At 41.3% G+C, this 17835-nt stretch overlaps 1 protein-coding gene across 7 annotated transcripts in view; it reads left to right on the top strand.

Annotated features, from left to right (window-relative positions):
* The window catches only part of spire1a (spire-type actin nucleation factor 1a), a 36104-nt gene extending 21840 nt beyond the window's left edge, over positions 1 to 14264 (top strand). Inside the window, exons 5-20 of one of the 7 annotated variants that reach the window (XM_033637513.2) lie at positions 714 to 788; positions 918 to 1082; positions 1893 to 1979; positions 3013 to 3142; positions 3981 to 4022; positions 6333 to 6380; positions 7239 to 7393; positions 7578 to 7659; positions 7766 to 7908; positions 9341 to 9364; positions 10040 to 10069; positions 10810 to 10947; positions 11062 to 11132; positions 11959 to 11986; positions 12137 to 12300; positions 12403 to 14264. In XM_033637513.2, the coding sequence (XP_033493404.1) occupies positions 714 to 788; positions 918 to 1082; positions 1893 to 1979; positions 3013 to 3142; positions 3981 to 4022; positions 6333 to 6380; positions 7239 to 7393; positions 7578 to 7659; positions 7766 to 7908; positions 9341 to 9364; positions 10040 to 10069; positions 10810 to 10947; positions 11062 to 11132; positions 11959 to 11986; positions 12137 to 12300; positions 12403 to 12670 (1650 nt within the window). In that variant the 3' untranslated portion in view covers positions 12671 to 14264. The remainder of the gene's footprint in view (positions 1 to 713; positions 789 to 917; positions 1083 to 1892; positions 1980 to 3012; positions 3143 to 3980; positions 4023 to 6332; positions 6381 to 7238; positions 7394 to 7577; positions 7660 to 7765; positions 7909 to 9340; positions 9365 to 10039; positions 10070 to 10809; positions 10948 to 11061; positions 11133 to 11958; positions 11987 to 12136; positions 12301 to 12402) is intronic. The other 6 variants (XM_033637515.2, XM_078176096.1, XM_078176098.1 and 3 more) reach the window with 6 other exon arrangements.
* Positions 14265 to 17835: the final 3571 nt, after the last annotated feature.

Here is a 17835-nt window from a genome sequence, read left to right as displayed (position 1 = left end):
GGACGCTTTGGGCTTTTTTTCTTTGATCTAAGAGTGATATGGTAGATCATGTTAGAGTCATCTGGCCTGAAAACAAATTTTGACAAACCAAAACTTAATTTATGAGTCAAGTATTTGCCTGTTTATGATAGAGGAACATCAAAAGCGTACGTGTTGTTTCGGTGGTGGAGCCACTGTAAGAGCACCCTGTCCCTGTCCATCCAGTCTGGGCAGCTGCTTTATCTGTCCTCACTTAGTGCATAGTCATGCTCTCAGTGAAAACAAGTCAACTGAATGGATAGTGTGACAGCAGAGTAAGTGTTTACAATACATCGTCTTACCACATGCAGCTAACAACAAGGAGAGCGGTCTTCAACCTTACCCAGTTTGACATTTGAACTGGTCACCCAGTTTTCAATAACTAGCTTGTGCAGGGAGGATTCAGCAGGTAGACATTAATAGCAGCCATTAGTTGACTATTGACTTCTGTTTTTTCTTTCGGGTGCACTGTCAATATAAAATGGGACAGATATCGACACGCTCATGTGAAACAACATCCATTGATTTTATTAACCAGACTGCTTTGACAACATGGGCAGTTTGCCAGTGACCTCAGCTCAATATCAGCCAGCCCTGCGAATGCGGCGTCATTAGGTGACATTAGAAAGCACTTTTAATTTCTATCTCTGTTTTTCTCCCCCCTTTTTGTTTGTCCTGTCCCTTTTCTTGGCTAGAACCTGAGGAGGATGGAAGGTGAGAATCGTGAGGAGCCTGTTAAAGACCTCAATGAGCTGCAAAATGCAGACTGGGTGAGAAGAATATCTACTTACTGTACAACACTAAGCATCAATAGATTCAACTCTATGACAATGTATTGGTGATTACATAACTTATGTACTGCAGTAATTATCATATCACATCTTTTTTGTCCCCACCAGGCACGGTTTTGGGTGCAGGTAATGCGAGATCTACGAGATGGTGTTAAACTGAAGAAGGTTCAGGAGCGCCAGTATAACCCGTTACCCATCGAATACCAGCTCACACCGTACGAAATGCTGATGGATGACATCCGCTCCAAACGCTACAAGCTGCGAAAGGTCATGGTGAGTGAGTCTCTTTGTTGGGAATAACTCCAGACCAGCACTTGACAATGATACCATGTTTTTGCATGTTTTTTTATGATCGTCTTAAAGGTATACTCTGCAGGAATTGTTGCTTATTCACAACAGTTAAATTTGGCCGCTCCTCCCTACACTACTTGTACATTCACTGGAAGCCACTCTACCATTGCAGGAACCCAACATTTGTTATAATGGCGATACTTTATAAAGCTAACTAAACTAACCACCAGCACAAGCCAACTCCATGTCACTCCTCATTCCCTCTTTCAGTACTTGCAGCAAAAGTCAAAGTAAAAGCAAAACCCAGATTCACCCTCATTTTGGAACAGGCTTTGGCTGCTTGGTGTTTCGCCTCACTATATTTGCGTTTTTTTCCACGCTGTGTTTTATATTTACTTTGCTTTCTTTTGCACGCATGCTGCTACCTGGCAGCTACAATCCTGACCTCACCTTCACGCTATTATTGGCTTCACACCACTGCCCAAAGGTTGCAGCCCAGAAACGCCCTGACCACAAAATAAGAATTAAAAAAAGAAAAATGCAGGCGGAAGGCAGAGCTTCCGCAGAAATTTACATTTCCACACACTTGACTTGAAATTACTTTCATAGTCTATACATTTTTTTGTTTTTTAGGAAACTCCTGCATGGTATACCTTTAATATTAGTCACATTTCTTAATGTTCTCATGTTGCAATAGTAAATTCTCTCTGCAGGTTGTGACAACCTCTTCAGTGCAGGTAATTAAGAAAAACAAAGTCATGATCCTCATCAAATTTAACAATTTCATTCCAGGTGAATGGAGACATCCCACCAAGGTTAAAGAAGAGTGCGCATGAAATCATTCTTGAATTCATCAGGTCGCGACCGCCTCTCAACCCTGTGAGTAGTACACAACATGGTGCCGGTGATCTGTCAGATGATGTATTCCCTAAAGTCTGTTAAGTTTTAGCATTCAGTGTATAGTATTGATATCTGGGGCAAGATGTTAAAACAGTGGGCACAAAGCAATGCATACGCCTTTTCCTGCACATAAACTGGTATGTATAAAGGAAGAATGTGCAATGAGAATGTGCACATCTCATGCAGACTTTAGACATCTATCGCAGCTAACATAGTTACGTAGAAACTTAGTTATTAATGGTCTAGATGCTACAAATCTCCACAGCCGTTCTTAATGATAGCTGCTCTGGTACTGTTATAGAACCTCACTGATGTGAAGCAGTGGGTGAAACTGCACCTTCTTTGCTGTGTTTTTAATTGACAGGTCTAATGAGTGGTGGGCCGGGCACAAGTATCGATATGCAAGTAGATGTTTAAGAGCGTTTCTACATCTATTTATGGCGAACTGTGGGAGTGGAATGAGGCTTGTTCCTGTGTGCCCAGTGCCATAATGATCGAGATTCATAAAACATAATCAGGCGTTTGCTCGACTTTATAAATCTGAAGAAAAGAATGCAAATGTGCACATGTACTTTGTGCATAGACACAGTTTTAGTATGGATCTACATGAGTGTCTGAGTTTTTATGCACCTGGCCCCTGATGTATTTCTGGTATTCAGTTTTACCTCACCTGAAGAATGACTGATATGCTGATTATCGTCTATTTTAAACCCACGTGTGAAAACTCTTTGTCAGTGCCATCGAGATTTTGTTGTCAGTTGTTATACAAGCACACTGGCATTCACAGTAGATGCCAGATGACTGGGTGTGAATAGGGAACATAATGTCATGTGCCATGATCACATGGTGGTATTGTTATCAAAGTGCTAAACTTTGACCAACAGAAGAGTTAGATGACAATGCAGTTACAAAATGTGCACTCTTTCTTGGGAGGTGTGAGGGAAAACTCTCACTTGGGTTTCCAAGGTGATGGCAGTGGAGCACTCACTTTGTGTGGTGGTTGTCATGACAGGTCGCAGCCCGTAAACTGAAACCCCACCCGCCACGTCCCCGGAGCCTCCATGAGCGACTGCTGGAGGACATCAAAGCCGAGAGGAAGCTCAGGCCGGTCTCACCGGACATGATCCGCAGAAGCCGCTTGGGTAAGCTGCTAACAGTCACATACATTAACATACTAATGTTTATATGCATGCATGCATAAATGGCTATTAAATAAAAATGAATGTGTCCTTGCAACTCTCTGGATAAAACTTTTCATTTTATCTGGGAAAAAGAGCTTCATTTGTTTCTAATCAGTGAGAGTGCATCTGTTAACTCCACTCAGGACAAAAACCATTAACCGTGACTTGACCACATCCATCATGATTACTCTTAACAGCCCTCTTCCTGCATTGATCTGCTCACTTTATCAAAGGTGTCATAATATTTAAACAAGGATCACTTTGACTGCTGCTGTTAGCTCTGAGTTGTTTGCCAGACCTGCACTGCTAAAGTAAATGTTGTGGTCACTGACAAATCTGCTCCTGGACTGATAAGCTCTTTGGTGTGAACTTAATAACATGATTCTGGCATGTTATGCAACCCTTTGTGGTTGGGAGATATCCTTTTGGTATGCAGTCGTCATAATTGGCCAATTAGAGGTAGTGTTTTTGCCATTTAAGGCTTTAATCAGATCAGTACATATGTAGTCAATCTATACTCTACAGCGCTTCTATGCAGTTTACACAAAACACCTATTGTTAGGGGATTTAAGAGAGTGATATGGAGCAGTGGTTTCATAATCATACACATGGAAAGCTTCATATGTTATTCTAAACATGCTATGGTTTTGTAATAATGTTAGATTTACAGGAGAAAATGAGAATATGTTTTATTTACTTAGATGATTTATTGACTTTCATCCATTTTAACTATCATGGGTTTCTTTTTCTCCTGTTTGCTCCCATTTCCTTTTATTTCAAACATGGGCATATCTGTCAGTCATGCGACCTCTTAGCATGTCTTACAGCTTTGACTCATCAGGTAAAGTTTCACGTCACCTATTGTGTTCCTATTGTTGTACCTTGTGTTTCATTCCAGGCTATTTTCAGGGTTAGCTCCTGCTTCTCCCTGATTTAAACACACACACACACCTTATTATTATTTCATGCTTGTGTTGTACAAGTGGCATACTACTGTCACTTACTGGCTGCTGTGATACCGACACCTACTGTACTTGAGGAAAATATGGGTCGACTGCTGACCCAAATCTGTCTGTTTTTATTTGGCATATTGAGATTGTATACAGATTAATTTTAGAAAATCACCAGGCAGCAGGAAAACCAAACAAACATTGCAAATCCGATCCAAGCCACATTTAGAGGTGGTTTTAAATGTGATTGCAATTGCATGGAGACGCGTCTCAATCCAGATACTCAAATTGGATTTTAAAGTGTTTTTCCCAACACAACACACAACGATGACCTCAGATCCAGAGTGACGGATGGCACCAAATCTCTCGCTGTACAGTAAAGCCCACCATGACTGCAGCACGGAGCATTATACAGTGTTTACCAGCCCTCTCTGTCACTGACTTCGTCTGCGTTGCGACTTGACAGCCCGTTTGTTTTGAGTGGGAAATGATAGACCTCCATTTCTCATACATCCACACTGGAAAGCCACAACTAGCTACAGAGAGGGCTTGGCAATATATGAAAATTATAATGATATTGTGATATGAGACTAGGGGCCTGTCCCAATACTCACACTTCCCCTAGAAATACCCACTTGCACTTGGTTGTGCACGTTCACGTTTAAGCGAGTGGTGTCCCAAAACAGAATTGAGGTAGTGGAAGTGGTTTCCAACACTTAAAACCCACCCTAGATTCCAAGGGAGCCCCGACCCACACTTTCAGTGAAGTGGAAGATGAAATTTCCCAGAACACCTTGCGAAGTCAGCAACTTCGGCAAGTTTTGGAAAACAATTTGTTACTGTATGATCGGAATGTAGGCCATACAAACAACAGATGGTTGGACTAGTGTACAAAATCGAACAAAATCGATCGGAACTAGAAGACGTTGTAGGCGCCTCCTGTTTTCAGCATTTCTTCTCCATTTATTCATCAGATGGAGAAGAATGAACATAGCACACGCCACAACACAAGCGCTGGAGCCGGCATTTTCAAACCTGAATCACTACCAGTATCTTGCGTCTCTACTACGCGTGATGTATGCCTGCATGTCGGCCATGTCGATTTGCATGAAGTGGCGTCTCATTTCTTAGGGAAAGATCTCTACCCTAATATTTCTCACTTCCCTCATCAAGGGTTATCTCGCAAACGAGGGCACTCTTTAAGAGGTAGAAATGGGATTGGGCCTAGATATTGTCTTAGATTTCATATATTAGATATCATAAGTGTTTCTGAAATTACCAGACTGTTTTAGCTGTTGTATAATTTGTCTTTACCCCACTTAGTCCTTACATCCACATTACTGATGATTATTTATCAAAAATTTTATTGTGTGAAAGCACCAACTGTCAACTCTACAATATTGTTGCAATATCAATATCGAGGTATTGTTCTCTGTATTGCCCTGCCCTACTATGGAGTTAGGGATGCATACGTGGTTACCACAGCAACCCACGTTTGTATACACAAATCCAATCTGATCACTAGCAAATAACAGTTTGGACAGTCTGTCTAAAACCTGATTGAGATTTGCTGGGAGGTATAATAAAAACATGGCTTCAAAGCAAGAATTCTTTATTTTAGTCATTTATGAGTGATTGAGTTTGACAGCGTGCCCTGTAGTAGTGACTCACAGGGACCATCTGTGGTCTAGGTGATGAGGGATAGCCATTGAACCAGAGCCAGTAGGGTGAGATTACAGATCATCACTTTGCCCCTGCAGCCAGTCTGCCCTGCTCGTCACCCTAATCCGCTCTCACTGAGGAATATGACACATTACATAACACTGGTGTCAGCAGCCTACCTCAGATGGAAAGTTGAATGGCAGATGATCGTCTGAATGTCGCACCACAGTTTCACCGGATGACCGTAATCCACACGGATATACGAGAATAACCTTTTGCACCGTGGCTGCACTCATTGTCTTTCTCCGCTTTCCCCGGCACTTCCCCTTCACTCACCCCTCCCTCTGTGCTTTCCAGCTGTGCACAACATATTTGTTCGAGCGTAGCACACAACCACACAGCATCCACTCAGTTCACACCTGGTCTGACAGATGCTTGTTGCTGTCAAGTCCTCCCTGTGGTTCTCGTCTGGTGTCAGGAATCAATATATGAATGTGTGTGGTCCTACTGAAGGTTACATTCCCTTAATTCCCTTACAGGTGCAGGGAAAAGCATCAGCACTCCACAGGACTTGTTCCGCAGCTCAGGTAAAGAAGTATTCGGTGTGTTTCCATCCACCTCTTTTTATGCGCATTTTCAGTTTGTACATGAAATAACCTGAGTGGAAACATCAACAATTCAAAAAAGTCTCTCAATCCTGCAAAAAAAGTTGTTATGCATGGGGGAGGTGGAAAAGTGGGTGTATCAATAAAAAGTAAATGCAGCAAAGTCCAGTAGAAACAGATTCAGCAAATCAATGATGACCTACTGTCACTGCATAGCCACTGCAAGCTTTCCTTGTCCTCTCCGGATGGTCACGCTTATACAAGCTGTTACCAGTTCTTTCAAGAGCTTATAACTGTAATATTAGTTGTTAAACATCCATTGTCTTCTTCAGTTTGAGGTCTGACTGGCGCTCTTTTAAATAAGCCGTCTTGTTGTGCCTTCTTTTTCTTCTCCTGACTACAGAAATAGCACCACCCTCTGCTATCTCAGTGAACCAGCTCTTAAATTTGCATGACAGTAGCAGTTGGAAAGCGCCTGAATTTGCACTTTCTTTTGACAGTTTTCTGAAAGTGTGTTTAAAATGTGTACAACATTTGGATAGAAACCCAACTTGCGTCTCATGGGTGTGAAGCTAGCATCAGTGGTGTGATCTTCGACCTTTGTAACATAAAGGACTTTCATTTCGATGACAGTATTCAGGAGGAAATCTATATGGTTGGGGTTTATCTTGGTCACCATGTGGCCTTTATATACTGACTCTGTTGTATCATGTAGTAACAATACAAATACACCCATTGTTTACACAGAAGGCATGATGGCCAGCTGTTAGATAAGGAGATGATTCATGAGAATTTATGGTTTACTTAGAACAGAACTTCAATCCTACCTTTTCCGCGCAGACACTCCTGATGCACCCAGGAAACTGGCTGTCAGCACCCAGTCTCTGGCCAGTGGCACCGTGGGACCCAGTCAAGGTGGGGGGCTGCCTCTAAGCCAGAGGAAGAGGCTGCTCAGAGCACCCACGCTGGCTGAGCTGGACAGCTCCGAATCTGATGTAAGATGTCTGACTCTTATTGTCTAAGCTCATAAGATGATCGTCACCACCTTAACCTAGTTCCAGTTTAGCAGCTTGAAAAATGTTGATGCAACTTCAGCATATGTGTTGCCATGCAGTATTGAAAGTAATTTAAAGCTTTTGGTGTCACATGACTAAATAAGTGTAATCTTCTGTTGGACAGGACGAGCCCACACGAAGCAGCTCCAGTATGTCCACGTCTTTGATGGAGGACACGTCACCTGAGTCTGCCATAGGGAAGAAAGGTAGAAACTACTTTATGATGACTGCTGTAACATCCAAGTTGTCTTCATAATGTTCATTCTTTAACAGTCTTTTCACATGTTGTTCTTTTGTGTCCCGTGTCTCCAGCTCCTCCAAAGTTCCTGCCCGTCTCTGCCACCCCCCAGCCAGACAAGCGTCAGTCCCCACAGAGGCGGCACTCTATCGAGAAGGAGGCCCCCACCAGTGTCTGCACCTTTGCACCTCCATCCAGACAGAGCTCCAAGTCTTTGGTATGTTAACTGGGGCGTTATGTCTGTTGGATTAACCATCACAGCCTGAATTAAGGAACAAAAAAATGAAGCCTCTAAGGTTGATGACAGGACCTTAACCTCCCAGACGATTTTAGTGACATAACAAATTTTACTGCATCAGCTGCAGATACACTCATATTATGTGATTAAACAAAGCTGGTAAATAATGTTCTTTATTGCCATATCTCAGATTATTGTCCCTAAATGTCTCTACTAGGAGCATCTCTAATCAGTCAAGGAATTCAGTCTTCTCAGTGATGAAAGTAGGGGTGGGCGATGTATCGAATGTATCCAATATACTTAAATATAATTTTTTGTGCGATATGGCAGATGACCTTATTATCATTTCAAGATATACCTTGCCCATTTTAGTAGTTTGTAATGCATTAAAAGCTGGCTGTGTGTATGTGCAGAGGACTGGCTCTCCCTCTGTCACACACAGACAGACACTCTAAACTGATCAACCACGCCCACCAGTTTAACATTAGTCATTGTCCGAGTTCACTACGTTTCTGAATGGAAGAAGATCCTGAGGTGTGTCTATCATCTGGAGATGGTTCAGTGTCAGGAAGGCAGATGTGGAATAGACTGCTATCCTCTGGAGAATAGGCCACAAATCAATTGCAATTTGAAATTAAAAAAGAAGAAAAGGAGAATATGCTAAAACATTGTAGAATAACAAATCATTCACATGGACATTGCATTATGAATTAACTCTGGCTGAATCTACCAACAACGCTGGATATATTTCCATTCTATCTGCTGAATTTACTCCTGTCCTGTGACCGGGCATTCATTTGCCATGAGGTCACTGATTGTGTCTGTGCCGGTCGTATGATTCTAGTGAGGTTGATGGATGTAATTGAAACCACAGGACAGGCCACTGTATGAAGGTTCATTCTCACCACGTAATGGCAGACCTCTGGTGCCAAACCAGAGGCCCTAATCTCAGCCATCATGAAATCAGAGGAACTTCAAACCCCAGAGGAGACAGCTCTCCTGGGGAAAATTGTGACACCAATTAATTTATTTATTTTACTTTTTGCCTTTCATGTTAGTGATCACATCCTGTCTTGCCTCTTAAAGATGAGAATAATTAAACTCCTTGGTGACAGACTGAGGTAATCAAAAGCCACGCAGTTACAGTTTTCTAGTCCCTCTTTTCATGATAAAATCAGTGTTATTTCTTTTACCTGAAGCCATGTTTGACACAAGCACATGCTCAAACATGCTTTGCCTTTCACATACATACTACGAGTTGAGTTTCTCATGTAGAAGTTGAACAGTAAGATCTTTGTTGCAGCTCCCCTCCCTGTCTCGTACTTATATATCATTAAAATGTTTACACTGGTCAGCTGTCCTGTCCCAGAGACTTACTTGCAGTCATTTCCTATTTTCCATAATGCCGCAGCTGATGGCGGATCCCAGCGCCAAGGTAACCTGGTCAACCTTCTGTCTATATCATCATCAACCCATTTTGAATTTTGCTCGATAATATGCCATTATACTTGAGAAAAACTTAGAGTGGGACAGATTATGTGGAAACAGTAAAAAAGATTGATTTGGGCAAGACTAGCAGTGATATGTAAGATAATATAGATAAGACTTAATTAAAGCCATGCTTGGGAAATTCACATGTTACAGCAGCTCAGGAGTCAGACGCATGAGGAATAAGGAAAATGTGATGGAGTGATAAGTAAGGATAAAAATACGGAAAAATACAATTAGATAAAATAAAAATAGAACAATATAATAATTATGTAATAACAGACATGCAGTAAAACATGTAGACCAGACTGAGACAGCAGCTATGATCCTGAAATCATGAGATAATGAAGGCTGCCATCCCATTAATCTCTTGGGACCTTATTTAATTTCATGCCACACAAGATGCTACATTAATAGTATAAGCTCATGCAAAGACAGTTTGTGAAATAATGATTGAATGTTTGGGAAAGATGGATGTAAATAAGATGTAACTGGCAGCCTCTCAAAATATCCTAATAGATCATCTTGATCATTCAACCTTAAGAAGCCGTCTGTACGTGCTTGTGTGAATTTATGGTCCTGCTCCTGTTTGAACGTACTGTTCCCTCTGTCTGCTGGTCAGGTGGAAGCCACCAGTGGTGCTCAGGGCCCGGTATGTCACTGTTACTGCACATCATCAAAGACACATAACATTGTGTGGGGAACCCATCAAAATGCTGTGTAATTCAATAGACTTGTTTTAGATGAATGTGACCTCGCGTCATGGCCATTTGTGTGAATGGGAGATCTGCAGCGCACTGAAAATAGCTCGGGGACAGCAGTCTCGCATTTTCTAATCTGAGCCAAGTGAAGGACACTAAGAGTAAATGATTGGTGAAGAAGTTCCCTGAGCGATTTTCACTCTGACTTTGGGTGCATTAAGCTATCACGTTGAGACAAAAGATAGATGTTGAAAGTGTTGAATAGGCTCCCAGCTTTGTCACAAGTCTCCTGGCAACTACAACTTGCATCATGATGGGGGTCCAGTAATCTGTTTTACTTCAAATACAATGATAGAATAATTGTATAAAGTGAATTATAGCCAAAAGCTGTGGACCACCAGCATGACGGGAGTGTTGCATCTACAGCATGCTCTGTACATTATTTTCTGTTCATTGCCACACTGTCATGTCAGTGGAAGCATCATTTGTGGTTGACAATGAGCATAGAAGATTGGTGTTTTAACCTTCACCTTCACCACCTTATCGCATGCTTGGTGTTTTGGTTAAGTGGGTGTCAGTCTCATTGCCAGCACATATCCTCCCTTCTTGTGTTTGCAGTGTTTCAGGTTACATCTTCCCTAGTCTGCAGATGTAAGGCAGTTTGCTAATGTGATGTGTGTTTATCCTCCAGGAGGAGTTCTGCTACCCGGTGGAGTGCCTGGCTCTGACGGTGGAGGAGGTGATGCACATCAGGCAGGTTCTGGTCAAGGCTGAGCTGGAGAAGTTTCAGCAGTACAAAGACATCTACACTGCCCTCAAGAAAGGAAAGGTAGGCGCCATATGTAGAGTTCTTGTCATCAGAGTGATAATATTTCACGGTTGTCATTTAAACGCAACAGATTGAATGCACCGTCTTCACCTCGCCTCATGCTCTCCTCTCTAGGTTTGCTTTTCATGTCGGACCAAGAGGTTCTCTCTCTTCACCTGGTCCTACACCTGCCAGTTCTGCAAAAGGTAAACGGAATCAATATTAATAGAACTTCTCAGCTTAAAGGGCAACTCCACCAATTTTACACATTAACGTCTGTTTGCGGGTGTTATGAAGTACTGCTGCATTTGTTAAAAAAAAAGTTGTATGAAGTTGTTTGAGGCTGCAGAGGGAGCTTCTTTCCTTCCTTAAGTGATGTCGCTTGACTCGGCGTCGCTTAGGTCTGAAGGCTAGAGGTCTTAACAGGCCAAAAATGATGGACACAGAAAATTCATTGCGAGATCTCTTTGTACCCAACAGTTTTAAAATTGCATTTACCCGACCTGTTTCTGCCCGAGATATTAGAGACCCGACTCGGTGCATGTCCAAAATCATCTATTTTATGTACCAAACAAACCTGGTAATTAAAATTGCCGATCTACTGCTAAAAATGTTTTTCATGTCCGATATAACCAGCAGTAATAGAATGGGACCCGACCCGGACCAAGTTGTACCATATAAAAACATGGACCCGAACCCGTGCGGATACGGGGTTGAGTCTTTTGTCCTAGGGTCTAGGTAGTCCGTGTAGCAGCTGAAGGCTACGTTAGTCGCAATAGTGGCTACAAGCATGACACACATGAATCTCCAAAGCAAATGTCTGAGGACCAGTTGCATCGTCATCATGAAGTGTAGAATATAAAGGACGATGTTTCTGGTACTTTTGCATCAATTTTGATCCTTACAGTTTTAAACTGTCCTTCATGAGTCAGACAATGTTACAGGATTACAGTGTAAATCAGTGGAGTGCTGTTTAAGTATAGCATCTGTTTAGTCATGTTCGACCTAACAGCTCATTTTTATCTTCCCCAGGCCTGTGTGTTCCCAGTGCTCCAAAAAGGTAGGCGGCTGTTGAGCTTTATTTAACACACTTTTGAACACTCACTTCACAATTTGTTGACACTCTTGACACCTGTTGGCACTAACAGATCCTCCAAAACTGCGTTTTGCTTTTTTATTTTTAACCATTCTGTGTTTCTTTTTACCTCAGATGCGGCTGCCATCCAAGCCCTACTCCACCTTGCCCATTTATTCTTTGGGCCCTGGTGCTGCAGCTAAAGAAGAGGCAAGTGGAGCGTCTGCTCCTGCTGAGCCAGAAAAGAACCCATTTGGGTCCGGACACAGCCGACACAGCTTACGCAGAAGTGTTTACAAGTATGTTACTGTAGACTGTGCCATTTCTTTTTATACACTAAGGAGCTATGGTGAAAATGTCATGCTTTGTCTGATGAGTTCATCATTTCTTCCTGTCCTCAGGTTGTCTAAGCACAGCAGTAGTGGCAGCAAAGATGGCCGGTCACAGGACGAACCTGAGCTGCCGAAGGAGCTCACTGAGGACTGGGTCACTATGGAGATCTGCGTAGACTGCAAAAAGTTCATCACAGAGATCATCACCTCCAGCAAGCGCAGCCTGTGCGTGGCCACCAAACGTGCCCGTCTCAACCGCAAAACCCAGTCCTTTTACATGTCATCGTCTAACTCTGTCAACTTCAGGCCCTCTGAGCGCACCATCAACGAGGTGTAGAGAGTGGGGCCGCCCTGCGCACTTTCCTTCACGCCTCCCCCAGAGCCTAGTCGTTCAATAAGAAAATAAATAAATCCCTTCAATGAAGCCAGTTCATTCCACCCCAAAGTTAGTAAAGGTTCTTATACCTTACCCCGTCTCAGGAAAAGTTGGCACGCTGTGATTGGTCATGACTGGTCAGGACTGTGCAGTAGCTGCCAGATAACAGAGAGCCATGTTTCTTTAAAGTGATAATTCAGGATAAAATGGGTAAATTAAGTTGCTGACGTCGCTATTGTGAACCAGGTAAGAGAATGTATATCTGACATAAGAGCGATCAGATGATACAGAAAGCCAAAAGATGCAGTGATAAACATGTAAATAGTACAAAGGCCCGGCCCTAATCTTAGCTATGAATACGTTTTCCAGTTCCTGTTTACTTCTAGCACTCAGGATAAACAACAGATTGTCTTTTTGACAGAAATGCACTGTAGATCCTCCTACCAGGTCTGTTGGGGTAGACCACCCCCCCCTGCCCCCTCTCTCTTATTCTTCCAGCAACAATTATGCCAAATGTTTCATCATTCATTTTTTTAGCCAGTTTAAATGCACATTCACTGTTCTCTCATGTTGTCGGGCAACACGTCGAAGGGTGAGAGTAGTCAGATTATTTTTCTGGGTGGGTTTAGTTTTAATGTGTTCAATTCTGTGCCTGGTGCCAAAATGTAATTCCTTTCTTTGAATGCCTTCATAGTTACGGACCTGTTGTACATATGTGTGATAAACTGAATAGGGGACATTTTTAGGGTAATCCAAGGTTGGGTTTCTTGCCCTTTCCATGTTCCAGGCGGGGCAACAGAAGCACAGAGACGTAGGGTTGTGAATGTGTACATGCTGTATATCTTAATTGTTCCAAATTTAATACAAAAAGCTTAACGAAGTAGAAATATAATTTTACCATGTTTTAAGATATTTGCCTCTGGAGTTACTTTATTTGAAATTCTTCTCTGACACCTGTATTATTAGTGTTATTATGTTTGTGTAATATTAAGATTTTATTTCTATTGTATAGTTTATAAACTCCTCAGTGTTAAGACTCCTCTAAATCGCAAATCGCACTTTTATTGGACCAATTTATTGTTTATGTTGGGTTTTTGTCTTAATTAATAATAATTATTAAAATCTTTTTTTTTTTTTTTTTTCACCTCTTGGGGGATCCATAGTGCCATTTCCCAGAGTTCCTCATGAATGAAAATGTGTGTGAATGGCTGCAGGTTGTTTGTGAATAAGAAATGAATAATGGCTAAAACAAAACTCTCCATTTAATTGAATGTAGGCGAGTATATAACTGTCACTGAATATGCTTTATGATTGTGTTTTCCCTCTCAAAAGACGTGTACTTACACACACACCTAAACACAAATGTTTATATCGTGTGTTTTGTGACAGTTGTTACCAAATGAACACAAAGCCAGCCTGTTCAATAACGACGCCATGTTCCAGTGACACCATCTGACCAGTTTTATTTTAGACCTCTGTAAGGAATGTATGCATGCTGTACTGTGATCTGTTCATTTTTATCAAAGACATTATAATAAAATCATCATGATTCTTACCTTGACTCATGTATACCTGTTACAGAGTTCAAACCCTGGTGAGTTGAACAAATGTGCAGAATTACAGAGGACATTTGTCATATTGGGCAGCAGAGGGCGATGCAGGTACGATGAATGGAAAGCTTTCTGTTAGGCTTCACATCAGCCTGTGGTCTTAGGGACATCAGGTGGTGGAGGCTGTGTATTGCATTTTAATTTGTTGCCATATTCAGACTGATAGATAAGATTAGACTGATTAAATGCTGTCAAAGAAATACTGTCATTGCAGTTGACCCACTGCAAAAGTCATCATTTTAGAGATGGTTAAAGTACTTTAAATTCAAACATGAGCTACCTGGAGACTTTTACTTACAAGCAGTACTAATGCCACTTGTTTTTTTGTTTTGTTTTTTTAACTTAATTTTTTCCTCTTTTACATGATTTTATGAAGCCCCTAAAGCCCCTCAAAAGTGAATGTTTTAACTTGTGAGTTAATTATGTTGTAGAAACAACTTTTTTTTTTTATCTTGTATGCTTGTATCACCTTTTGGGACTCTGGTTCCCGGGTTCCCAACCTGGGGGTCGCCAAAGCTTCACAAGGGGTTGACCCAAAGGCCTTCTTGATTTAAAGGTGTGTAAGTAAAAAAGAGTATACAATGGGCCTACATCTCAGCATTTCATTCATTTATGGTAAGAAAACTAAACGGAATTGGTATTAAAGTTTAGCTTATTATTCAAGATATAAATTCTCACAGAATAAAGGCACGGTGATGACCTGAACACAAGCTACACTCAAACAGCCTTCAGTCTCTGCAAAACAGCCTCATCCTGCATTAGTAAAGTGCGCAGTAAAACAACCCAAAGAACTAATAGAACAGAGGCCAAGCGTCTGCGAGAGGAAAAAAAATGAATATGTATAAAATAGTAATGATAAAAAGATAAAAGTTTATCATTTTCATCCACTTATTCAGAGCCTGGTCCCGACCAAAGCACTCCAGACCTCCCTCTCCTCAGCAACGTTTTCCACCTCCTCCTGGGGGACCCCAATGTGTTCCCAGGTAATCTCTCCAGCGTGTTCTGGGTCTGACGCGGGGCCTCCTTGATTGTTAAATTGAATTAGTTAGTTAGTTGACTTGGAAAAAAAATAAAAATAAAAAATACAAGACAGAGAATTGTTTTTAAGTGTCTAAAAATATCCAGAAAACTCATCTCTGATGTAATATTCACAGGAAAAAAAGTGCTCAAAAATCATCCAATCACTTGTTTTACACAAACTTCCTGACTGTTTTTACCGTTTCAATACAGTCTCAGGGAATCTAACTTCAGTTGTTCCTTACTATTATTGTTATGCATTGAACATAATATGAAATACCCATAAAATATGTCACTTCATCAGGGGTTGTCAGTTTACTCAGTGATAGAAAAAGGTTGGGAACCACTGCTCTAGTTGCTCCGTGAATTTCTTTCTTTTCTTTTTCTTTTTTTTTGAATGTAAGTATTGATTAAAATGAATTCAAAACGTTGCCTTTAATTGATCCTGTTGCTTAGTTTTGCTAAAAAGCTACTTAATACCACTGTATATCTTAAGTTAAGCTAAAGTATAGCTGAAAGTTTAAATCTATAAAAAGTGTAAAGCCTAGTTGTAGCTTGCACCTAATTTAAATCAAAGCTATTCTGTATCTGAAGAGGGTGATGTATCAGGTCGTACATGTAGTTGGACTTGTGTGAAAGAAAAAAGCAGAATCTCTGTGTAGGTGTAAACCCTCTTAATCCTCCTGTCCATCACATTAACACAGGAGGGTACAGTTACACACTGAGAATAGGCCCTGTCACATGACACAGCAGGGAAACCCTTCAGTTAATATCGAACTGTGTTGTGGTTACTTTCAAACAGGAACCTACATCTTATTTGCATTTTTTAGTGACTGAAATCTGAGTCTCTAATCAACAATGAAAGGGTTTTGAAAATTTTGTTTAATAAATGAGAAATTGGATGCTGCTGCTTGATTTTATGTTATATTTTACATTCCTTCAGCCTCAGGCTACACAGCAGTACAGACACTGACGGATTATTCAGATTTGGCTAAAAAGAAAGTGAATGTAAATACAGAATGTCCTGGGGCTTGTTAAAAAACCCAACAAGGTGTTCTGTATGATACGGTTAATACGATGATAGATATTGATTGCAGCATGCATGCAGCTCCCATTTATGCATATCATTCTTAAACCACAATAGCCATATGTGTGTACGCACACACACAGCAATGAAATGCTATCCCTTGATGGGTTAGCAACAGACACTGAAAATAACCTGCCAGGCCGCAGTCTCCCTGAAGGGTGACCCTCACACACTGGTTTCTATGGAAAGACAGCAAGCAAACACACAGTCAATAAACAGTGTGAATAGGCTGTGCATTTAGCAGCAGCTCAATAAAAAGTTTCACAGGGTGTTGTTCTGAAATGCTGCTCTGGCTAACTGAGTCCAGCATGTGACATCTGACTCAGCTGATGGAGGGTTATTAGTAATGGTCACAGTCTCTGCTGATTTCACCTTTAAAGGGACAGTTCACCCCAAAATCAAAAACAACATTTTTCCTCTGTAGTGCTGTTTATCTATATAGAGATCTAGACTGCTTTGGTGTGAGTTGCTGAGTGGAGATATCGGCCTTAGAGATGCTTGTCGAATTCCTTTCTACTGAGCTACACTACACCCACCAACTGCATCACAGTGCAGAAGGAAGCGTGCATCTACCCATGGACAAGAGGCTTGTGAAAGTGTGAGATGTAAACTCCTCGGAGTTGTAACGTTAGCTAGCTCAGTGGTTCTAGGTGAGCTAGCAGTAGATGCACTCTTCCTTCTGCACTGTGATACGTTTGGCAGGTGTAGCTCAGAAGAAATCAAATAGTTCCGACAATAAACTGCTCATGTTTTTAGAGGGTTTGTAGATGTTTTTAGAGTGTGCTTGTACCATGAAAACTAGGAACGATTATAGCTCTTAGAACACAGTTTTGAAGCACCGTCCTAGGTCCTATTCTTGAGTAGGTACTCTCCCAGCGAAAGAGGATCTATGAGTGATGCAAGTGTACAGTGATTGGTCCAGATGTTGTTGAGTGTATGTTGATTGGTTGAATACAGCCAATGCAGCACCAGCAAATGCTTTAAAATCTGTTAGTCGTGTAAACAACACATTGAAGAAAATTGATGTGATTTATGTTCATAAATATGAATTTTTTTATTTTAATATCACTCAGGAGCTGTGTTTTTGTATTAACACTGTACAGAAACCATGTTTACATTCTATGTTGCAGGGTCACATTTAGCTGAGGCACTTTTTCTCCAAGTAGACACGTGAAGCGGCAGAAATTTTACTCTCCGTCTGAAGGTTTGAGAGTTTAAAGGTGATATTGCATTGCCAGTTCCAGATAAGCAAAGTAGACTCATTCCCTCTTGGTTTTGTGCAGTAAGTGAGGCATGTTTATTCATTTACCTGCTCCATGTTTCGTTTGAGTGTTATGTGAAGTGTGTGCCTGTTTATTCTTGCCTGTTTATTCTTTAAAACAGTTTGATGGCGGCATTGATGATGGTGAGGT

This window comes from Epinephelus lanceolatus, chromosome 16 (assembly GCF_041903045.1).
Source record: "Epinephelus lanceolatus isolate andai-2023 chromosome 16, ASM4190304v1, whole genome shotgun sequence".
Taxonomy (NCBI): Eukaryota; Metazoa; Chordata; class Actinopteri; order Perciformes; family Serranidae; genus Epinephelus; species Epinephelus lanceolatus.
This window is presented reverse-complemented; position numbering and strand designations above follow the sequence as displayed.